The 25621-nt window shown below is 36.9% G+C and overlaps 1 protein-coding gene across 1 annotated transcript in view; it reads right to left on the bottom strand.

Moving 5' to 3' along the window:
* The window catches only part of PIK3C2G (phosphatidylinositol-4-phosphate 3-kinase catalytic subunit type 2 gamma), a 222599-nt gene that overhangs the window by 135027 nt on the left and 61951 nt on the right, over window positions 1-25621 (bottom strand). The window contains 5 exon segments of the mRNA XM_075505608.1: window positions 1535-1649; window positions 9226-9357; window positions 13462-13584; window positions 16786-16981; window positions 25244-25277. Of these exon segments, the coding sequence (XP_075361723.1) occupies window positions 1535-1649; window positions 9226-9357; window positions 13462-13584; window positions 16786-16981; window positions 25244-25277 (600 nt within the window).

Here is a 25621-nt window from a genome sequence, read left to right as displayed (position 1 = left end):
TCAGCCCACGAAAATCAGTGGGAGCTTTGCCACTGACTTTCTTGGGAGAATTTCATCCACTGTATTTCAATTTTATTAGAACTGCATAAACTCAAAGCTAAAGGATTTTTTTCCTTTTTTCCTCCTTTCCTGATTTTTAATAAGATGGTTCTTAAATGGAAAGTTTCCATTAATGTAGATTTTTTGGTGGGTTTGTTTTTTTTTTTCCTGAAAAAGTAGGGATAATTGTGATGTGTAATTTGCAAGTGTAAGAGATGGAAATCAGATTCCTGATTTCACTTCTGGATGTTCAATTTCATATATATTGTACAGCATCTATTAATTTTTCATTCTTTACACTTAGGTATGGGTGTCAGAACTTTAGGATAATGTTTTTAAGATACAGAGAAAGTAAAACATTAAACCAAAATTACGAAGCTTGAGGTGCTTGATAATCTGAGTACAGACTTAGCTGAAAATCCAGGTTGTTCTTCAAAATTCACCTCAATTTGCACATCCCATTTTGGTTTATTAACACACACCATGATCTCTTATCTAGATCTATTTTTTTAATATATGTATTTGGTATGCATCACTCTTCTAAAGGTTAACAAAGTTATTCCCTACAAAATGTGTCTTGTCAGTCACATCAGAAAAGCTATCTTTATGACATTTCCAGCATGTTCACAAATTGTGATACTGTCACATGCATAGGAATAACTGAAATGGGGGGGAGGAGGGGGAGTGAGAGATCCCCCTGTTCCATTTCTTTCAGCAGAGAGATTATAAATTAATAGTCATTTACTCTCTCAACTCCCCTTTATTATTAATAGGGAGAGCTATTTTAAGGCATTGTCTTTGACTGAACTCCTCAGACGAGAAAATCCACATTTGCTTGTCTATTAAAAATAGGACATTTTTAGGCCAGCCTCATTTATCTGTATTATCTGCTTTTACATGCCATTTGTTAACAGTCATTCAGCTTTTTAATACAGAAAACAATTGGCTTTGCCCTTGAAGTATCCAGTTGCTAATTTAACCTGGAAAGGTGACAAAACTACCATGCAGACCTAATGCATTTTCAATACTGGGAGTACCATTCTGCCCAGAATGAGTGGGTGCTCAGCATGTAGTCATCAAGGGAAAGCTATACCAATGCCTATTGACAACTTGCTTGTAGCCACTTCCTTTACAAATCCTTTATGCTACTCAGCCTAATTGCAAGTTGTATGTTACATTTATAATGACATGCAGTTCAATAGTACTCAGAAAAAAAGTTCAGATTTGAAAAGGCAGCTGTAAGTCAGGTACCAAGTCATTAATTTGTGTAAAAAGTATTTTTGGACCCAAAATTATAACAACAAAAATTACCCTACAAAAACCTTCTCTAGCCCTCAGAGGTAGTATTTGATATGGACAGTATCATATGCTCTTCGAGCAGCTATAACAGAAATAGGATTTTTAATTTGTCTGGTCTTGATGAGCTGTTGGAAAAAGCTTTTTTCTTGCACTTTGTTAGAAAACAACCCTTTCCTTTACTTTCTCGCTTTCTTACCTGCAATGTTACTGAGGTTGGTGTATCAGTACTGCAGATGCCTGGAGCAATCATTGCTGTTGTAAGCGTGCTGTACAATGTCATGCTAAGCAGCACAGTTCCATGAATGAGCCGCCTGCAATACACACAGACAGAAATACTGCATCAGTACTGGAGAAAAGGTGACCAGGGTTTATTGAAATTACTTCAAAGAACATGGAACTGGATAGCTTAAAAGACAAGCAAAAGGAGAGCAAACCTTTTATCTTCATGTGGGTAGTACAAATCTGGCCTAGATCAGTAGAGGTTGTACACTGCTGGCCTCACTGCTGTAGCGGTATGTGTGCAGTTACAGGGATCATGACACAAATCAAGCTGCCAAGACATTCCAGGTCAGCTCTGCACTTTACCACTGACTTCTTTTATGACAGGGGTTGCCATTTAAGCTAAGTGTAAAAGGAGAATACCACATTTCTATCTCAAGATTTAATTTTGAGGACAAATATGTTAGAGATTGTGAAGTGTCAACACACTGTATAAGGTGGAGGGCAGTACACAGTTATTCCACAATAAGAAGAAACTCATGGCAACCTACTGCAACCAGGAAGGATCCTCGCTGATTTTATGTGTAGATTGCAGGGAGGAGAGAGTATGATATCAGAGCCTCCAAAGAGTGGAAAGGAGTTGTGAGTGGGATAGTTTGTACCACATGTGCTGCATGTGGTTTTTGGACAGATGAAAGATTATGGTCTGAAGTACCAGTCTGAGCACTACATGTACAAGAAAGTCTTATCAGAAACAGACATGCACGTGGTCTGCAGATCAGAAAACCAGCATGATTCGGCAGGTCAACACAATTCAGGCTAGACAACCTGAATAAAATCAGAAAGTTCAGGTGTAAATTCTAATCATAACCAATCCACTTGAATTAAGAACGCAGTACCTGAATAAAGGAAGATATAGTACACTGGACTTACCCTTTACATTGTCCACATCTTAATGGTTAGTGATGTCAGAAATTTGATTACATTCAACAACTCTTCTTTTACTGGCAAATAATTTTTATTATGATTGTTCTAAGCACTGCTCAGTCAAAACAACTGAGAGAATGAGCTAGATTCTCTTCCACCCATTGCCACAGAAACAGCCAGCCAGGTAGATGAGTTTTGAGTGCACAGCTTTTACCTGAGATGAGGATGTTAGAGGTACAAGAGAACCCAGATGGACTTTTTGATCCCAGCATGAGTTTGCAACATTGCTGTAAGAAAGTACCTTTTGAATTGCAAACTGAAATAAATTGTTGCTAAGTCATCTGAAGAAGAAATAAGAAACTCCCGCAAAGTCATTTTTATAGTCAACACTCAGCGTAAACCTAATTCAGGGCTAATTTTTCTTTTTCACTTCTCCAGCTACTCATGGTGTTAGTGCAAACATTTTATTTTATTGTGAGACAGCTCAGGGGGATTAAAGACACAATCATTTTCTGAAGTTTCTTTTGCAGCTGTAGGTGCATTTGCAGGGCAATGGAGGCAGAAAAAGAAAATGTGATGTGAACAAGATAGCAGTCAGGGGAAAGCAGTTGTGTGATATGAAGTCTTTGACATTAGGTCACTGATGTGAATGTGTAAGTGACCAACGGTGGGTCAAAGTTGTTTTTCTGTGATGTGTACTCAGATGACCTTTAATAAATGAGTGACATCTCTTCAACCACTCCTTTGTTGACAGTGGTTTACATCATAATTTGAACTAATTGGCATTTTTGTTAGAAGGGAGAAGAGTAGCTGAGAACTGTGAACATGAAGACTAAATTATCCTTTTGAGCTCCCATTACTGCTAATCACTTTCATATTGTGTTCTAAAACTATAGGGAGCTTTAAAAAAGAATCCACACAGTGGATTTTTTTCCTGGGAAACCTGTATGGACAAATACAAGAAGTAGCACAGACCTCAGAGGCACTGTAGATGTGTTTAACTGAGACATTTCCTGAGCTCATTATTTCAACTCATTTGCACCCAGTACAGATGTGGCTAAAGACTGTCCAGGAAGATAAGGAAGAATCAGCAGGTGGGCTTCTCAGAGTCCTCAACTGGAGAAACAGCAAATAAAGCAATGTATCTTTGCTGGACTGAGAAGACTTCACATGTTAAAGCAGATGACAGGACTGTGAGTAAAACCAAAGACATTAAAACACTTTGATAGTATGGAGATGATATCTCCTAAGAAAAAATGAATTTGTTTTAAAACCTAGACACATATTTATGCCTTGTATATAGAGTAGCCTAATTTACATTTACAAATAAGCGAGCAGCTTATGTATCTTCCATCAGTAGGTCACTCTTTGGACTAAGGCTAGCCTGTAAACACAGGAAGCATTTTTAAAAAGATGTGAAGACTCATCGACAATAGCGAAATACAGTTTATGTTTTTGAGGTACAGCTTTCCCTAGCAATCTTTGGGGCACTTATGCACTGCACAGCTAACGTTCTTCAGGACTGAATCTGCTTTTGGACACACAAATGGAACAATAACAGGGGCCATGCAAGTGAATGAAACAGTAAAAAGATGCATCATTATTTTTAGGAAAGGGAAAAGAAGCAGGAGTGTGTTCAGGATCCATTCAGAAAAGGAAGGAGCTAGCATCACGAGCACGATAACCATAACCTTTACCGAACGGACAGATTCCTCTCTCTGCTACCTGATTCTGCTGATGAGCTCAGGCAGGTCACTCCCCATTCTGCCTGCCAGTTTTCCCATCTGTAAGGTGAGGATAGTGACACTGCCTTTTTTAAAGACTCTATAATGATCACAGCCATAGACAATGGCTTCCATGTAGCAACTTAAGCATCAAGCACATCAGAAGGTGAATAAACAAGTGCTGCTCTGTGCCTACTGCCATTTATTTATTTATATGCTCGTGCAAAACCAGGGCAGATGGAAACCCCTGGAATTACACAGATTCCCAGCTCTTGTTTATTACGGGAGCTAAAATAAACTTCCCGTCTTATTACAGCAGAAGAGGACATGGCTATTTAAGGACAGCTCAAGTTACCCTAACTTAACAAAATCAACCTGGCGTCCTGAAGTTATATGGAAGACTTCCCTCACCACACCCAGCAAGAGGAAATTTTGTTTGCTTGCTCTCTCTGATTTGGAAATACCCGTTCAAAATAAATTGTGTTGTTAGAATCAATGAAGTCAGAACAATGGGCACTGGGGGGGACATTACAACTCCCAAATTGCCCCAAAATGATGGATTTCTGATTTGTTAATTAGCTCTGGATCACTAAACTATTCAGCCCAAGAGACAAACACATTTTTCTGATGTGAAGGAGTGGAAAGTTGGCGCACAGGCTTGCAAACACTTTTTGAACTGCCTCTTGCATCTAATAAGACTTCTTGATACAGATGCAGCATCAAGGGCTTTATTGGCATTGATTTACGGCCACTATCTAAAGTCAACTACCTGATAAGTATGACAAATGTGGATGTGGAGGCTCACCTACTGGACAAGTTGGCAGCTATAATCATTATTACCTTGTTCATTCCCAAATGTATACAACATTAGAGTAGAGTTACTGTTTAGACTGGATATACCAGGAAAATGAGGACAAAATATAGTGTAAAAATAATGTAATTATCCCCAAAGCTGACATTATAAGCCTCAGAAATTCAGAGTTGAGGTTAAATTTAAAGGAAATGCAAAGCTGCTAAGCTATAAAAACTCCATATCTTATGGCCCAAGCAGTCTTAATTCTGCATTGGAATGATACTGTGAAATAACTCCTTTATTATAATTACAAATACTACAGAATTCTAGAAAATTCAAATCAGAGATATAATTTTCAACTGCAAAGTAATGCTAAATGTCCTACAGACATTTACAAGGACATCTTCCATCTCCAGTTTCTAGTTTAAATAACTTCCATAAATTTGAAGGTGCCGAACACAGCAAATACAAAATTATGAGATTGTTCCAGACTTTTAAAACAACTTTGCAGTTATGTTCCTGATTCTTTTCTAATTTTTGCCCCAAAATATAAAGTTAAAAAATAAGTTACAAGCAATAACTTTAAGGTAAACAACTACATTTAGGCAAAGATTGGAGAATATTTGCAGGAAGTCAGTTTTGTAAAGAGTGATACTATTTGTACAGAAACATGCAAAGCTGATAAGTAGTAATCCCAACACACATTTGATAAAGAGTATAGTGGCTGCCCTGTATATCCATCAGCTAGTCATGTTATAAATCAGCACACTGCAAGACAACAGTCAGAATACTGAGATATTACTAGAATTCAGGAAATAATGTAAATTAAGCAAATTTGAAATTTACTAAACATCTGTTCACTGACAAGCCTTTAACAACAACAACAAAAAAGCCCCAAAATTAAACAAGCCAAATTCTTGAGAACATTTTTAGGTATTGTGTGGTTTCAACATAGGCAAGGTATGGAGAAGAGACTGCAATAAGATATGCTAAATAATAAGTAACATGCTTTATTTAAACAGTTGGGGTTTGTTTCTGCTTTTTTATATCTTTCTCATACACTCTGCTTAGTCAGTATTTTTCTAGAGAAGAACTGGAATGTTAAAATCTCAGAAAATAGCTACAGCCCTTTGATGTGGCAAGGGACTTTGACACAGTCTTGCCCAAAAGCATGAGAAACTCTTCACACTTCTTGAAACAGATAAAAGGAATTTGTATACTTTAGATGTTAAAATAAATTCAGTTTTTCTTAATCTTCAGTTCAAACCAAAGATAAAGAATTAAACTATGAAGAAGAGAAGCGACCATACAATGACAATAACCATTTTGGAGTTGAAAATAGTATCAAATTTACAGAGAGGAGTAAATTCAGAGTCTTTTAAAATAAAGTGTTCTTTTGCCCTAGGTCACTCAAAGATCAAGATTCCTAAGTAATATCTGGGAATAAGCCAAAACTGATAATTTTTTTCCCTTCTCTTTTTAACATAAACCACAAACAGCTTGAACAGAATTCCTGTGTTTTTAATCAGAATAAGATATAATGGGACAGAAATGAGGAACTGACAGTATTTTTAAAATGTTTGATATTTATTTTCTGTTTCCAATATTTAACAAAAAATATATATTTTTTTAACAAGCATCTGAATAGGGATAAAGAGGCCATTCTCTGTCCTTATCTTTGCTGACCCTGAGAAGAATGGCTCAGTGACAAACTGGGACAAGGATTTGAACAAGGATGTTTGATGACCCAGGCAAATACCTCAGGGCAACTGCTTCTTCAAAGAGCTTATTTCTGTCCTTTCCCCTATAAATTAAGTCCTAGACATGAGAATGTTAAGACTTTTTTTTAGAACTCAAATTCACCTCTGAGAAAAGTTTTCTTTTGAGAAAGTGGTATTTTCCAAGTTAGAAATGTTTTGCCAAAGATTTTCTGGTCAGATTTCTTTAATCTCTTTGTATGCATTTACAGAGTTTGTTTATTTAGAGACCTTAATACCATAATCTTTGCAATAATACAAGGTACTCTTGACACATTAGCATGACACTACAGGTACAAATCTTTTCTCAGTACATACTTTCAAGTTCAGAAGTACTCTATGGAAATAGGTCTTGAAGCTTAGTTGCATTCCAACAGCGAGGGGAGTGAAGTTGGGTTAATTGCTCAGTTTATTAATGTTTTCCACAAAATTGGTGAGTCAAATAAAAACAATTATTAACTTGTAAATGTTTTATGGAGCAGGAAGCAGCCTCTCCAAGTCCTACTGTTGCTTCTCAACTAACTGATAGCATTACCTACTAAGAATCACCTGACAGCTTTAATCCTGCTACTTTCTAAGTAGGTAACCCTGAGAGCTAGTTTACTCTACCAAAAAATATTTATGGTCTTCCAAAGAAAAGGAAAAGCAGGTTGGGTGAATGTTCAGATATTTTCAAGTTTCACTTTTCAGAAGGAATTTCAGGGCTATCCTTATTTTTAAACCAGTCTATCAATGGAAATCACGGTGAGTGAATAATTCTGTGGAGTTGTGGTTGGCTAAAAGAAGAAAAAGCATGTAGGCTTCTTTGTGTTAGTAATTACTATAATTGTAAATGACACAGCTATCAGATTAGGGGGTGTTGAACATGCTATTCCTAAATAATTCCTCCCCAACAACTCAACTTTTATTTCTGCTTTGAAGGGTCATTTTAGCAATGATCCCTACAATTATACAGTAGATGAAAGGAAAGTAGCCCTCTATCCCCTTCATTGTGCTGACTGTGTGCACCATGAAAGAATGGAGACATTTTTCAGTAAAACTTTCAAAACTGTCTGGGAGACTTGGAGATCTACCTAATGAAAATCAATCTGCTTGCTCTGATGACATACATTAAAAAATACATATCAGAGGGAGCTGAGGGCTTTCAGATCTTCCAAAAATCATTCCTTTGGGACTTGAATGCTGAAAAATAAGAAAACCTCTAGTACAACACAGGTCATCAAGAACAGGATTGTCACATATCCCATTTACCTCCAAAGGCACCTAAGTGTTCTCCGATTAAGTTATCATAACTAATGCTCTGCTTCTGAACGTACTCAGCACATATCAGCCTGCTGGGGATGAGGACATCTTAACGTTTCATCTCAGGTTAGATTCTCAGCCAAGATATTCCCTCTATCTATTTCACCCTAAGCATGAGGATGGTAGAAATACTCAAAATAAACATAATGCATGTTTTGTTTAAGAAGACACACACAATGGAAAGTGAGTGATGTGCTCTTCTTCAGACTAACTATGAAAGAAAAGTCACTGAATAAAATGCCCAAGCAATCCTTAGAGCAGAGATTTGATGCATGTTTCTTTCCTTCCTTCAAGCTAAGTGGTCTAATCACTAAATCACAGAAGAATGCTCTCTTTTTCTGAACAGAGCAATCTTGAATTTGTTTTAAATGGTGATTGCCACCATATGGAGAAGTAGATGAAGATGTCTCAAGATGAGGAAAGAGCTATAGCTTAGAGATGGATGCTAATGGAAAAATTTGTGGGGCTTGAATGTATCCATCTATTGCCCAGAGGGCATGCAGGGCTATGGAGTCTAAATAAAAATTAAGTATCATTGTAAAGGCTCAATCTAAATTCAGATGTCTCAGTACTATTAAAATATATTAAGAGCACTGCAGAAAATTTACCTTAGATCTTTATTTATACATCACTGCAGAGACATGCAAGGCTACAAGCATCTTTAACCTACTGTTACATTGTGTGCTGTGTAGAAAGAAGAGGTTAAAAAAAGAGGAGAAAGCTTCTGAAGCGGTGTGTAGAGGGAAAGGTGCTCATTGTGGTCATCACTAACTGCCCCACTCCGAGCAGAATGAATGGGTGTGAGAACAGAATGCAGACTGAAAAAACCCCAACCATTGTGAGCAAGAGGCTATGCTGAGAAGGATTTTGCAAAGCTAAAGGAAAGGGTACAGCAAGGCCTTTCAACAGGCTTAGGGAACTTTATTGTACGTGTTAAACAGTTACATAAGCCAAGTTCAAAAACAAGGTATTGGAAAGAAAGAAAAGCTTATGGATGGGGCTCTTACTGGCACATCAAGAGCAGTTTACTGTAAGTGACAGTCTCAGTCGTATTACAGTAAGGTCCTCAAATGAGTATGTCTGTCTTTTTATATTTCTCCCAAGTTGAGTGCAATACTATTCAAGAATGGTCTTTTCTTAAGCTGTCATACAAAACTGAACTTACTTTTTTGGATACAATGGGGAGCATGTCCAAGCAAGCACTTCTGTATTTTTAGAGGCACTGTTTACTCCAAGTAGTTTTATTGTCAGCATAGTTTCCCTCGGAAGAGCCTTTATTCGTAGCGGAAAGTTGATTCTAAAGCAAAATAAGAAAAAGAGCAAAATAAAAGTTAAAAAAAATCAGCATTGTTACCACAAGTGAGTTCTTTCTACAGTTTTCTAGATGCCTTAACACACTTATCAAGCTATAAATTACAAGAGTTGTACTCCGAAGGAAAATGCAACTGACAGATCCCTTCAGCACACTGATGAGTATTGCCAACCATTAACTTGGGTAATAGTAGTTGAGAAGAGGGATATAAAAACTCATTCACTTCAGTGGTAACCACTAGAGCTGACAAAGGCAGGAAAAGCTTAGCTAAACTTTTGCTTTAGAATTACCTTATCAATGAAGGGCTATTTCAGAATAAGCATCCCCTAAGGGTAATTGTAAACCAATAGTTAGTTATTTGCTGTCTTGTGTCTTCAGAGGAAAAAACACGACTTAAGAAACTAAAAGTTGCTTGTAAGTAGAGTATGATAATCATTCTCTTGTTCAGATGTGCTTTGGTGGTGTGGTATTTCCCAACCACAATTTAAAGGCAGATTTTGCTCAACAGCAATGAGTGATTCACATTTTTAATGAGAAAATTCAGATCTATCAATATTTATCTCAACTTTGTATTGACTGTTAGTAAACTTGGTTGGTCATTCAATTTGTTTATATAGATTATATGAATTGATTCAAAATAGTAACTTAGAACAATTCCAATAAATAAGATCCTTTCACGCTGTATGGAAAAATCATATGTGTAAATACCCAGACATGTGCAAGTCTATATTTTCTTTTTCCTGAAGAGAATGTTTATGGTGAACGGTGCATTTCTAGCTTTTTCCATGTATATTGAGTGCAAACTTAAATTTCCCAAATGGAAAGTGAAATTAATTACATTTCTCTGTATAAACAAAATCAATAGAAGGAGCTAAAGGCTAAAAGAATTATTCCACGTTGACAACATAAGCATTAAGAAAACAAAAGATCTGCATAAACTTAAGATTAAGAAAACCACCAGAAGATAAATTTAAATAATATAGATTCTATTTTATTTTCAGATATTCAATCTAGACTAGCAGAACAATGCAACTCTCAGCATTTTTAAAAAGGTATACTCATACTTAAGCAGTAAGCAAATGTAGAAATCGGTATTTAAAAAGTATAGTAGCCTGAAAAACATACGGATTATGGGTAGCAGAAATAAGACAAGGTAGTATAATGTAAAATTAGCATAAGATTTTGCTCCTAGTTCCAAATCCGTCAAAATTCTATTGGCTTCGGGAAAGTTTCCTTGAATGCACTGAGGAACCACTAAAAGAAAGTAGATGGTTTTCAGCTGAAATTCTGAAGTACTCCAAATTAGCATTAGTGTCAACATTTCAGATGATCAGTCCTAAACATTTGGAAATTATTCAAATGTGCATACCTCTCTCTTTGAATAACAAAGCAAGACAGCAATTTCCCACTCTTTCTAATTAACATGAATAGATTTGAGAAGCAATTCTCAACTGTCTTCCCACATGTCCCTATTTATAGCTTTCAACTCTGCTTTCCCTGTCTCATGCCCTCTTCCTCACTCATAATTAGTTAGAAACAATTATTGGTAAACTGAACTGTTTTACATGCTATAGATAGCTTATTCTGTCTTTTTCACTTACAGGCCAACAACTCTGCCCATGTTACATAAAACTGTTCGACAAAGAGTTACACTTAACTTTAAAGCATTGTTAATGTTGTGAAGAGACAAAAATAAAAAAAAAAATTGAGACATGCATTTTCTAATACAGACAATTGCTAATGCTCCTTGTGAACTTGGAGCAATGAAAAAACTTACAATATCCTCACTGCAGAAAGGAAATGCTTGCCAGAGGTTCCCTAGGACACAATATATAGCACTACCAGATGTACACCAGTAGGAAAAGAACCTGGAAACTTTGACAAGAGTTAGACATCCCAAGAGTTAAAGTCTGGGCCAAAGAGGAGCAAAATTTCCCTTCCAGTGACATGTGATACACAGAGAAGGGGAATATCTGTATTGCTTTTAAGAACTTTGATTAATGCATGTCTGAGTTTACCCAGTTGGTATTATCCTTTCTGACTGCATGAGGCTGTCAAATAGATGACTAAGAAGAAGAAGGATGAAATGGAACAGTGGCCAGAAATAAGACACCCTGTGGGTGAACAATTTCAACAGTAGCTGAGAAGAACAGAGAAGGTACTCACTGAGAAGGTGCTATTCACAGACGTTAGATAAAGTTACACAGCTGGTTTCAAAGGCCAAGGGCCTCATATCATAAGAACACTCAACACAGAAGAGCTCTGGGGCAATCCAGGCTTTGTCCTGAGAGAGTATAAACAAAACAGACAAGCCAAACAAAATATGGAGAAGAGGAAAACCCAATGCCAAGAAAGTATCTGAAGTGATGAATGGTAGGCTTAATGTTAATTCCATATTTCATGTCTGTAGGTTTAACATAAATGGAGGATGGAAAAAGAGGAAATGGTGGAATAAATATATTAAGAGCAACCAGCTAAGACAAAAGAAAGAAAATAATTAAGAGCCCTGTCATTGAAAAATGAAACTGATGAGAAAATAAGGGGGCAACTTTTGGACTTTACACATTATGTGCTAGATATTATCAGCCTGTTCGAACCTGCACCAAGGTGGCAATCACACTTTTCAAAGGAAACACACAAATTCTAAAGCAAAAAGTAAACTCTTAAAAAGGGACAAACAGAAGAAACACTAACAAGGCAACATCATTAGGAATCAAACATTTCCCATCTTTTCTGAGAACATTCTGGGAAAGACTAAATATGACAAAAGACTTCAATGAAAGCTCATGTTTAAACACAAAAACCTATCAAGTTAAAGTTCAGACAGTACCTGGTTAAAGCACTTGAAAACACAAACCAAATACATGACAGTCAGCAAATAAAGCAAGTCTTGTAGAAACTCTCTTCCTAGATTCCTAATCATTAAAACACTACTCCATTTTTTTGCCTTGTTTGAGTCAATCCCAATCTAAGATCAGGACTCATTTTGAATCAGCTAGGCTTATTTTTTGGCCTGATTGATTCCTAACTGTATAGAGAATATATGAAGTCCTAATGTAATAGAAGCTCTTCCTGGTGACCTTTTACCATATGCATTTTCAATGGCTGTGATCAACTGAAGATATCATATGGGTTAGGACAAAAGGAGCGCTTTAACTCAAGGAAAGAAACTTTACAAAAAAGAAATTGTCTCCTCTGTAAACTTTTTATGCAAACATATTCCCTTCTGTTTCAGAAAGGTGATGTTATAGCCAAAAGATAACTAAGAATGAACATAGCTTGGTTACAGTGTTTAGTGGCCCAGACTTCCTATGACAGGAAATGGTGCCACTTGATGACATGGAAGAACAACTGCAGTAATACTTACTCATTAAAATACTCTATTTTTTAATCAATTCCAGCTTGAATTCTTGCAAAAAGTATTAATTAGCATTTATATACATGTATTTATTGTAGGAAAGCCTGTTCCTGAGTATGTTTTAAATTATGCCAGTTAGGCACATAGCACCTTCAGTGATAATACAGCACCACCTCTACTGTTCTTTCACTCTGTATATTTCAAAATATTCTGAATATACTGATTATTCTGTCAAGTTTGGTGCTGTTTGTTTATTCTTTCTTAGAGGGTTAGCAGGACAAATAGCAAAACCCACATTTTCTCATTATAGAACTGTAACAAGTATTTCATATATAAAATAAATTAAAAACAACATAAACATTTCCTTCCCTATGCATACTTTCATACAGGAAAGATCTTCCGGCATCACCATCCTACCTACTATTCTGATACTATACCAAAGTCACACTGCAGTAAGCACAACACAGTAAAGCAGTCAGTTCCTGTCTTTATGTGAAAATATTTGATTTTGTTGTTAAGGGTTGTGTTAGATTTGGAATAAGAACAGAATCTATTTCTGTTTCTAATCTAATTTCTCACGCCCATCTCCCTAAGTTTCTCTGAATTCTGTGGAGTTTAATTTGCTCAGAAGATCCATAATAAAGATGTGGGTCTTTTTTTTGTTTTTAAATGAATATTTAATGTGTAAAATCTGTCAGACAAACATATATCAAACACAGACCAAAACTTACTTCTCGTTCCAGTCAACCAGGAAAAAGAAGGATCTTTTAACGGGTATATTTTTGCAAACCTTCACTTGACATATTGTCTTCCCAGCATAAGTTAGTGAACAGGAAAAAGAGAAAACTTTGTAGCTACAAAGGGGGGGGGGGGGGGGGGGGGGGAAGAGAGAAAGAAAAAAAAAGATTAATTGCAATGTACCATGTCCAGCACAGTAAATTTGGGGCTAACCATTCAGAAACTTGTGAAAATCCATCCTTACATGCAAAAACAATTAAAATAATGAATCTCATGTTAAGCAGGGGATGTTTATTTTGGGTTGTTTGTTTTTTTAATGTTCGGAGTTCAAGAAAAGTACTTAAGTCACCTAGATTCTGTTCCATGTTTTTGTCATTAAGACTAATTTTTTTTTCATTATTGCAGTCAAGGAAAGATTGGACATAAGTTTTGAAGTGTTACAACTTGCTCGTCATACAACTTCAGTCAACAGTAAATCTATTTATACTTACTTTTCCCAATCTGTAAGAAACAGGTTAGTACTTAACGGAATCTATACATTCATTACAGCAGAAGCATAAAGCCCTCTGTGTTGGCATTCTTCAGATACTTAACCAACAAGCTTCATAGTGTAATTCAGGTCTGGGGCTATCTGTTGCTTTCATATTCTTCTTACTGAAATCTTGTAAAATTTTAGTCAAAATAGAGGAAAAGCATATAATCAACTAATGTTCGTAATTAGTCTTGTAACTTCCAGACCTTCCTGCCACTCTCAGCTTTAGACCAAATTCTGTACAACAATGATGAACATGGGAAACAGAGTCAAATTTGAACAGCAAATTTGATGTATTTGCAGACTGAAGGTGCCTGGCTTTACCTTAATTTACAAGAATGATGGTTGATCTTTTCCAGAACATTATAATAATTGTAGTAATTATTGTAGCAGATATGCTTTTTATTTTTTTTTTTAATCTTTTTTTTTTTTTTAATTCAAGAAAAGGATCTGGAATCTGTAGTACCTATGAGTTATCAATGCAGACAAAGGAAAAAAATACCTTGTAAGACTAGAAAATGCTTCTGCTCTTAAATATGGCATCTTTCCTTGAGTCTAAACATTACAAACAGTTGGAGGATAGTGCAGGATATAATAGGTTTTAATACAATCAAATGATTAAGCACTGCTGTTTAAACAGAAGTATTGATACATAATATACAGACATAAGCTGATTTATACACTATAAGGACCTAATCCTGGAAAGATTAATGCTTACACAATGCTTCAGTCTGACTGAAGTCAGAAAGGTTGTTCAGAGCACATGCACTTCCACACATTTTAGGTCTCTATAGAGCATTTTGCCTAGGTAGCCTCCCTGTGTGTTCAAAGGCATGACTCTCTAGTCTTGTCCCAAAGATCATATCATCCGGATGTAGATAGGAATCTGATTTTTTTGGGCTGTACAAACAAATGCAGTTGAGCATGAAGCTAGCAACATTATGCCACTGGCAGCAAATAAGGCACATCTGCTTGGGATTTAAATGAGATAAAACAACAAATTGATAAAAGAAACAAGAAGGAATGAAAATACAGTAAAGAAAGGAAGGTAATCACTTTTGCATCATTATTCTGCAACTTATAATGTCTGTACCTATCTTTTTAATGAGGACAGTAAGACAGGAATAAGAAATTGAAAGCATAAATATAAAAACTGACAAAAAGCCAATCCACAAAAGTGAACTTGAGATGGATTTGACAGGATACTAACATGATTCTGTAAAACATAAGACAACTCACTCTCCTTTATCCCAAATGATTAAAAGAAAAGCTATTTATCACATACTGGTATGCATAGAAAAAAACCAATGTGAGACAGACAGTGAGGGATGTCAAAATTCCAACATTTATAATACATATATTATATATATGCAGGAATATATATTAAAATACATGTTACAAGCAGCAGCAAGATCATAAAATGTGACCTTTGGGAAAGGAAAAACAAGAGCCATGACGTAGCCCACAGGAATTCGTGCAGTGCAGAAATAAGAACAGGGAGTATGCACGTGAATGAAGTTAGTAAAAGTGTTTGAGGAAAGTAGGTGTCAGAGCAGCAGTCCATGCTAGCTATGAGTATTGGAAAGACTGGAAAAGGAAATTAAGGAGGAGGAGAGATTCTTATTTTCACATGTTTGATCATAGCATTCAAGTCGTCAGTGGCCTTTAGGCCATATGTAATTTCACATTTTTCTGGGAAAACATAAAATGCAGTGGAAATGGTATAACCATCTGAAAATCAGGATAGTGATTATAGTGCTGTATTTATTACCTTAACTAATGCAAACTCTCTCAGATTTTTATTAAACTGCTAATTACAGCTAATGCTGTATAGTACACTCTTTTGCTCACAGTCTAATGCAAATGATCCCACTGTTTTTTAATCAGTCATTTGGAATTCAAGGTAGAGTGGAAGCAAGGGGAAAGTATTAATAAAAACTTGGAGAACCGCATTTTGACTCATAAAAATAATGCTACCAGACTGTAGTCACCTGTCCTCCTTCGATCACACTGGAGCGGTAAGAGAAGAACACCAGTTTTGCTCAGAGTAGGAAAAGCAGGTATTTGAAGAGACAACTAATTTGACCAAATAAACAATGCAGAAGAGAATACTTCAATCAGCTTTTTCTTAAAGTTGTCTCCCTCTTTTCTTTCTTGTGCTATGCTGATATACTAGGTATACTTGGACCTATAAACTACTTATTTTAATCACCATCCATAAAGAGGATCGTCAATGCACATGCTTAGCCAAGCAATGTGGTTTGAATACACCAAGAACAAAAATTGCTGATAAAGCCTCATTCAGATTGGGTTTAAGCAAAAGCATCCCTCTATTTAATTTGGTAAGCTGGCCTTCAACCCTTCCAGTTACTTGTACTGCAGAGGCCACAGGAAGTCCCAGTCCAAACTCCCTCAGCATGCAGCACACACCCTTTCCTCCCTCCCGCTGAGCAAGTTGGTCACGGAAGCATTTGTACACATACTCGTCAAGGTCAGTGCTCTGACATTGCTTCTATTACCATCCTTCCACACTGGTCAAGGGCAACCATCTAGGCCACCTCTTTGATTCGCCATCTATCTATGGGGCCTGGAAGTCTCCTAGTCAGTGAAGCTTAAGTAAATGCACTTTATCCTAGAAAAACAGTGGAGATACACCCACTTACTCAGTTTCTAACATTAATATAGAGTATCACCAATGCAACAGCCGTGAGCTAGTATCTGTGAAAAATATGTGATCTAAGAGACAACACCTCTTCTTGCAAACACCTGCTGGATCTCCTCCTACCTGTTCACCCAGGCTTCTGGGATGTTATGGGCAGCATAAACAGTGAAGCTGAGCTGGGAATCTAGGCTGATGTCTGCACATGAAGGGCTTTTAGGTATGCTGGCAAGCTGGAAATTTGCATCAAAGCTGCTGCTGTAAACATGGATGAGACAAGAGATGGCCATGGAGAGCTCAGTCACAGCAGCCTCTATTAATGCTGAGAGGAGAGGAAATAAATAAAGGTTAGCAATAGGTCATTTACGAAGAACCATATTTATCTTAAACCATCAGTTATGGCTTTGAAATGCTTCCTAATAAAATTTAATTAAAATGACATAACCTACCAACTGAAGCCAATTAGCCATCTGTGCTTCCGAAATCAGCCTTAGCTCATTTCTGGTATATCATTAACAGTCTTTCATCACAGTGTTCTCAAATTAAGGCATTTTCAAAGTAAGCATTTTAAACTACAGCAAGTTAGTGTGTGCCTCAGATATGCCATTTAAGTCTTCTAATTTCTGTGCTGGAAGGATTTTTATTATGTAGGTATTTTATAATTTCATCAGCTAAGTAGCTACTTAGTTCAAGGGAATTGGCAATGCAGCAGTAGAATGGAGAAAAGGCACTGGTTAAATTTTAAGACTACAAAGCTGCTGCAACTGTAGGTAAACAATTCATAAAATATATACAATAGCAGCCACAGTCAGACATAGCCAGCATTCAGATGGTCATGGATTGGTGATAACATTACACAATGATGGACACTGAAATACATATCTATACAGATATATATGAAATGCAGGCTGTACCCTCATTTATATCACACCTTTATTTATATTATTTCCTCTGGCTTCAGCTCTGCAGTGCTCTTTTTCTGCAATTACTGGCTTTTATCCATCTTCTCTCTCTCTGTGCTTTTTGGAACAGCTAGGGATCGCCTGATTGCAGTGTAAATTAAAATCGCCAGTCCTGGCAGCCTCCATCAAGTGAAGAGAGCTGGTACAAGCACTCATTTCTCAGGCAAGGGACAGGTTGAGAGAGAAAAATGTCAGAGTACATTGTATCATTCCAAGATCAGGACGATTTGTCTTCCAAGAGGAGTACCCCGAATTCTCCTTTTTTTTTTTTCCCCTCTAACTCATGGGTTCCTACATGATCAAGAACATACTCTCATCACCTGTTACAGTTCCTGACATACTCCCTAAACTTGTCTGGCCACTGTATTCGACAGCCATCTATTAGGTGTCTAATAGTGTCTATTGAAAAAAAAAAATAATCCCAGGAATAGGAAGCTTGAGACTTGCTTATATTAGCTTTTTATACTTGGGATAGGTGCAGGAATCCTACCCAACATCAGATACAGATACCACGATTCACTGGACTTAGCTATCTCAGTTTCCTGGAAGAAATGTCTCCAAAAAACATATCCTCGGTATGGAATTTTATTCCCCTTCTTTAATACATTTTGCCTTTAAACTAGCAAATACTCAGAACTATTGAGTCACAAAATGCATTGCAAACAGTGTAAAGGAATTATTTCAGTCTTCATTTTATAATAGACAAATTTTAACTATGCAACTATGTATAGTGGGGGTTTGCTACTGGAAATACTGACAGCAAATTATTGCACTCATGAAGGACTGGCTAGAATACTACACCTTGTCGTGTTGTAATCATCTTCCACATAGGAAAACTGAAACATGTTAGAGACTAACAGGTTAAGAAAACAGTCCTTTTACTCTCTGTTTGTGTATACTTCTCTGTCTAGCACTTGTTTTTAATTATCTTTTTATTTATTCTCTTTACTATTTTCTCTATTTATCATCCTTCACCATAATTGTTCTGAACAAATCTTTTGCTCTAATGAATTTTATGCCTAGAATAGCATTTTATTCTCATACCCATTTCTCTTGGATGTGTAATAACTTAGTACCTTCCAAACTAAATGTTTAATTTGCACTGAATTCTTTTACATTCCAAGGAATTACTTATAGGCATGTACATAAAGCCTTCTTAAGAGGTCCAGAAGAGGACATCAGTGGACTATTATTTGAACCAGTATTTTCTACTTTATCTGAAAAGTACCACACTATTTACATTAAGGAAAAACAGCTACTTAGGAGACTCCCTGGCTCCAGTCTGTTCAAAGTGGCAGACAGGTAGATGTAGTGTAATAGCAAAGCCCTTATTTATGCAAATTGGCCTACTGAAGTCCATGATTGCTGAGTAGAACCTTCTCAGCATTTTCTCTAAAAGAGAGTGAAACGTAGCTCAGAATCTGTGTAAACTTCCTGCTGTGTGTTGAAACGTACCCTTTGGCCACCAGCAGTTTTTACACAATCCATATTCTAGGCTGTAAGGCAATGTTTCAAATTTTGTCTCCAGAACAAAAGGAAATGTATTATATTTCAGCTAAGCCAAAGAAAGAAGGGAATACTCCTTGGACAAAAAAGAAAAAAAAAAGTCAGGAGAAACATACATGACAGGGTAAATATTCTCTATAATAGAAAATTTACACGTGCCAGGCAAGGAATTAAGTAAGACGCAAGATGCCTATCGCTATATCCAGGCTATCTTGTCCACTGGCCACATTTGCAGAAGAATGACTCTCATTATTTACCTGAGAGACAAAACTGAATGCCAGATATGTAAAAGACAGACAAGCAAACAAACAAACAAAAAAAAAAACCCAAAAAACCCCACCACCAAAAGTGAGAGAAAACAAGGAAAAGCACAATTGTTTGCCTCAATTATTTATACATGCTTCAATCTGTCAGTGGTGAGGTGAAAAACGTTTCCTGGGTGTCAGGAACCTGCCCATGCTACAAGATCTAAGTGGCTAGATGGGGCAAGGTTAACAGTCTTCACTTAGTTGCAGACAATGTCCATGAGACTCCCTGCTGAAGGAAGCTGGGAAATGTTCTTCTTTTTCCTCTCCCTCTTAAATTTCCACCTTTCACCCGTGGGCTTACAGTCTGTGCCTGAATGCAGAAACGGAGCCAGTTTGGAAGCAGGGCCTGGGGGATGGCTACAGGCTGTCTCTCCTGCTAAGACGGCATGTGAGGGCTGAAGACAGCAATGGGGCAATCAGTTCAGCTGCCAGCAAAGGGAGACAAATGAAACTTCAGCGTTATTTATCTAATTATTAGGAGATCCAGAATGAAGATCTTCTCAGGAATAGAGTTCCTCAGGTGTAAGCAAATGTCCAAGTATGACATGGTCTGCAGCTGCAGCATTTTTTCTACATTCATTTTCTTACTCTTCTCAGCTCTCAGTTTAAAATGACTCTATGGTTTCTATGCCAGAGTCAGCCCTTTTTTCCCCTAATCTTCACTCATTAAGCCCAGTAGCAATTAACTAAATTAGAGACAAACATCTTGGCTAGTCTGTAAGTGTCCATTACTCACAAGAGTTGGTCAGCATCTTTTCACTATATTTTTATGAGCTGCTGAAAAGGATTTGGTACACTCAAATTATATCGCCCATTCATGAAGCCAGAGAACTTTACTGCTTTTTATGACTTTTATGATTAATAAATCTTAGATGAGAAAGGACTATGGTGTTTCACTGATTTACATAGCACGGGCTATGGACTTCCTACAGCGGATTCACAGCTTCAGTTATGCCAGGGTTTATTTTCTAGAAAGGTGTCCCAGGCATAGCCAGTATCTAGGATATGATGAATACACTACATCACAAAGTGAATTGTGACCAAGATTAATAATCTCACAACTCAAACCTCATAATTTATTTCTGGTGTGAAATTATTTGGCATCACCTTCTTACTGAAGGTGAGAAGAAATGAGACTTACAGAAATGAGATGAGACCAAGGGAAGTAAACTTTAACCACAGCTGCCAGATATGCTTATTTCTGACACATGTTCCTTGTACACGAAGCTTGAAGGAATAAATTTCACCCTTGGGGAGAAACAGAACAATCCACGCCATCCCTAAAAGTGTTAATGAATATACCTGCAGGTGCCTTCAAGATTTAGTAAGGAATATACTAGCATATTCCTTATAGAAAACCACTTACTTTCATCTTCTCAGTCCAGTATTACAATCCACATATTATTTTAGTCCAAGACCTTCCTACAGCATAGGTACTTTGCTGTTATTGCACTAGCAGATGATGTCAATTTAACACATATTAAACACGCCCTTTCTGACTCTGTATGCATGTTTTCTCTGGGTAAAACATGACAAATATCTGGTTGAACAGAATTTGCAAGGAAGGCTTAAGACCCTTTTGACACCTTAAAGATATTTTGGAGAACAGAAGCTTGATACTGTTCTTTCCCACTTATTTTCAAAGAGATGAAAAAGAGCAAGATCCTAAATACAGTTTAGGTCATACACACGCACCAAACACCCAGAAAAAACACCCTTAAGATTTAGGTAAGGTGCTAAGCAGCATTAATTAGACCATTATTATAATAAGAAAAGGGCAAAACATGAAAAGGCTGTAACGCAAACGCTGATCAGATGCAGTTTCCAAGCCCCAATATTTACCTTATTGTTTCCTCCTATTAGTTGAAGAATCCTATGAATTATCCCTTGGAAGAAACCTAAAAATCTCCTCCTATCCTGGTATCAAAAAATGTCTCTGCTACTATATGCTTTATATAGTTGCAAGGCCTTGGTAACTTCTGTTTAATTTTTTTTGAGAACTGGGGGGTTGTAGTTATTTAAAAATTGGTCTAAAAACCAATTTAAAAATTGGTTAAAAATCCGCTGGGTTTCAGAACAACATATCAGGATGTAACACAGCAACAACTTAGAGGTAAAGAGCCATGCTCAGATTTGAAAACAATGCAGGAGACACAGAGATGAAATGCAATCAATAAAAAGCTCTTGACATTTTTCCATATTCTGAAACAAAAAGTGATTTTTCCAAAACAAAACTATAATGGCTTTGTACTAGAAAAAGAAGGAAGTGGAGTTTTCAATTTTATATAGGAAAACCTTCAAATAACCTTCCATTTTTTTTCACCCCTCCTTTTTTTTTTGGGGGGGGGGGGGGGGGAGGGGAGGGAAACTTTCTGTGGTGAATATTTTTACGATCAGGTCTAGAAGCAACTATCAAATCCCAAGCACAATTAGTGAACCTTTACACCCTTAAAGGTAATGACAACTTCATTAAATGTATCCTCATCAAGGTATCCGATTTCTGCATTTATTCAAAAAGATAGCAACTCCAGCAATTCAGTTGGAAAAGACTGTTGATTCAACATCACCAGTTCATGGTGCATACTAGAATTTCTGGGATGGGTCCCAGAGAACTACTGATCAAATTCGAAAAGCTGCTTATTACGTCTGATCCGGTGAAATCCCTGCCTGAAGTAGCAAGGCTGTAAACATTGTATAAACATTCTTTATCAGCTTTTGAGAAACACGCAAAGACTCAGTTTTGTACCAGCTTGGAGCCTGTCTTTTCATACTCTGGATTGCAGCAAACTCCAATGCTAAATCTCTAACTTGAATAATCTTATTCTTTATTTACTGGGGACACTTGATGCTGCAGAAAGGTGCTAATGTCGAGGAATGCCTATCATTCCTCGCATTTAAGAAGAAATAAAAAAATACTTTGAGTACTAAGAAAATTATATTAATGTTTAAGGACTTCATATAGAGGAAAAAGAACATGATCCAGACTTAGGCATAACATGGATAAATACTGCTCTGTTCGCAGCAATGGAATAACATGGTCTACAGAGATAATGCTGTTAATAGAACCAGTTATTGCAACACTAAATCAAGGCTAGATATTTTGAATATAGTCTTTGACTTGCTTAGTCCATGGTGAATGACTAATATTAAACCTCTAATAATCTTTTATTAAAGAGAAAGGTTAAAGCAGTTTCTAAACAAATTAAGTAAGGCTTTAATTTTAATAGTATCCTTTATCTTTTTCTATTTTGTGGTAGAGAGAAGCTATAATGACGAAAACCAAAACTCTTTTATGATACTTAGGGTAGTAACTATCACTTGGGGGAGAAAGAGGAGAGGAAAAAGAAATTATTAGTTGGAGTAACTGATTGCTGCTCTTACTGTCCAAATTTAATCCTGTTTTCTTCAAGATAAACATGAATACGTGTAAGAGACAGAAAAGAACAGTACAAATGGTAAACACAGTCTCTTTCCTCCTCGGCTGTCGATGCTGACTTCTTTTGTAATTGTGCTGCTAGAGAAAGCAAAGCACATGGTGTTTAGCTTCCTGAAGATCTGGAAAAATTTACCAGCACTGAGCTAAGGTTGTGATTTTACTTTACTTTTGGGTCACAGGCTTGCAAATTTTTGCATGCCTGCAATTCTAGCCAGCTAAGCATAATGAAGTAAAAAGAGGGCAGAAGCAAATGGGGTGGAAAAGGAAACACAAGGTGATTTCAGCAGGAATGCACATCTCGCCACCTAGTTGGTTTTTACTTCTAGCTTCAGCAGGTGAAAATACCATCTGGATTCCTCTCAGGCTCAGTGTCCCTAGGTCAACAGATGGGCATGGCACTATCATGAAGGTGAGCACTGAGAAAACAGGGACTAAGGAAAGCTCTTGATCCCCAAAAGAAAAGATGTGTAGGGTGGCTTTGTCTACTTCTTGAGAATCAGGCCTAGGTTCCAGCAGATCACAGTTTTGGTCATTGCTCTCACACTTTGTTTTTATCAGACGTGTCCTTAATGCCAGCTTTGATACGATAACTAGACTTTTCTGTTAATACTCGTTAGCCTAACTTTTAAATATTTTGCTGGCTTTTAGAAGTTTATTTAATAGGTGCAGATGAAAGGCATATAGTACGTTAAAACATACATGAAATGTATATCACTGCATGTAGGAAGTCAATTTGAATTTTCGTTACCTTGGACAACTTTGAATGTAGGCTTCTCCACAGAATGACTAATGGCCTAGCAAGTTCTGACTTGCAATCGGTAAGTTGCAGTTTCTAATATTACACTACCAAAAGGATTCTGCAATTGTTATGAAATTAGGGTGTGCCGAGAACAAACAGAGAAGCATCACTCTTCACAGTTGAAGGTTTCCTGGCATAAATAATAGGTATAGAGAAGTAGAGAGTAAAAAAAGCCCAATTCCTTTACAGTTATTCAATAAATCAGATTTTCCTTAAGGAAGCTGCTGATTCAATAAAGTCCAAATTTGGAAATATCTTTAAGTAGAGTAATGTTTTAGATATTTTCCAGCCAGGTTTTCTGAACAACGTGCAGAGGAAGATGTTTATAGGGTAGATACTGATTAGTAACTATTCATTCTTTTCATCATCAAGAATTAGTTGCCTTTAACAGTGTTAAAAAAAATTCATGGGATAAATGACTATATCCAAGGGAGAAGAATCCTACAAACTGTATTTACCTTCTCCTCCCTTCTGCACCTGCGTGTTCTCCCCCAAACCCCTGGCCCTCCAGCTGCTTAGCTTTTCCTGGCAGCTTACAAATATAATTGCTGTTTCTTTGTTTGCTGTTCATGAAGTTGAATAATGGTGAAAAAAGCCTGACATTTGGAATCCTGCATTTGAACCACCTCTGTATTTGAAAGGCTGCTGCAATCTTTGTGGTTGGTTCACCTTTTTGCCTCTCTGAGTACATTGCAATTGAGAAAAGCAGACAGAGGAAAAAAGAAAGAGGGAAAAGAAGCATCTCTGAGACCACTTTTTTCCTCAAACAAAAGAGAACACTGTTCCACAGCACGCCCCAGTCCACCCCAACGTTCAGACGGAGGGCCCTTTGAAAGCACCCGAGTAGCACCCCCAGCTGCACGTCACAAGCCAGCCACAGAGGGGTAGAGCAGGACCCATGCCCCGATGTGGCTGTCCCCTCCGGGAACCCAACACAGGCACCCATGACAGGACGGACCCCTGCACATCCCTCAGTCTGTGAGGTGCTCTGCAGTAATGCTAACAGTACTGGGCATTAGCCAATGAGTCTAAACTAATTTTAGCTGAGGAATTAAACAAGGCAGGGTCTCTGATTTTGTCCATTACTGTTAATTAACCTACTCTTCTTATGACAGTACATAGTTTAAGACAACGCACTATTTACACAACAAAAGACAACAAAGAACTAAAGCTTAAGGAGGAAGCAATGAAAGTTATTGGAGCCGAGTAGAAAAGCCGTACACAAAAATAATTTTTTAGACTTTAATGAAGTTCCTTATTTTCCCTTTTCTCCACAGAAAGAGTTGGAATTAAGGACAACTGCTATGACCGCCTCTAACTGTAATCAGTTCTTTCACTCTACTATTTGTTCTCCGTGTTTGAATCTCCAGATTAGTTTTGGGAAATGCTATGTTTTGTTTACATTTTTAGATCACTTAAAATTTAACTTGTCATAATTACGTTATAATATGATTAAATATGTAAACATCTGCAATATGCCAACAGTAACAGTTCACTAATATAAACAAATAGCAAAACATGTGTTTTCTGATGATAAATCTTGAATTAACATATTTTTAAAATAACACCTTACCTTTGTCTGGTGTTTCCACTCTTTGAAGTGAATTCTATAAAGACAGAAGCCAAGGGAATAAGTAATGTTAGTTCAGAAAAGACCAAATAGCAGTTATAATGGGTTTAGAAGTAGTACTCATGGAAAATAAGGCAAGAAACGGGAAGGATGTATCCTAATGTTATGATGACAGAAGATATGACTGGGATTCAAAGTACGAGGACCTGCTTTCCAGCTCTTCCACCTGCTTCCTCTACTATCTCAGACAAGTCGCTTGGGACCTAATTTTTGACAGTATTTAGGCATGTCAAGATACAAAGAAGCACTTACAACATTTGAGGTGCATTCACATTTTCAGCCTCTGCATTGATATAACAGAGATAAGAGCATCCTCTCCAT

This window comes from Mycteria americana, chromosome 1 (genome assembly GCF_035582795.1).
Source record: "Mycteria americana isolate JAX WOST 10 ecotype Jacksonville Zoo and Gardens chromosome 1, USCA_MyAme_1.0, whole genome shotgun sequence".
NCBI lineage: Eukaryota > Metazoa > Chordata > Aves > Ciconiiformes > Ciconiidae > Mycteria > Mycteria americana.
The sequence above is the reverse complement of the archived record's forward strand: the minus strand, read 5'-3'. Positions and strand labels throughout refer to the sequence as shown.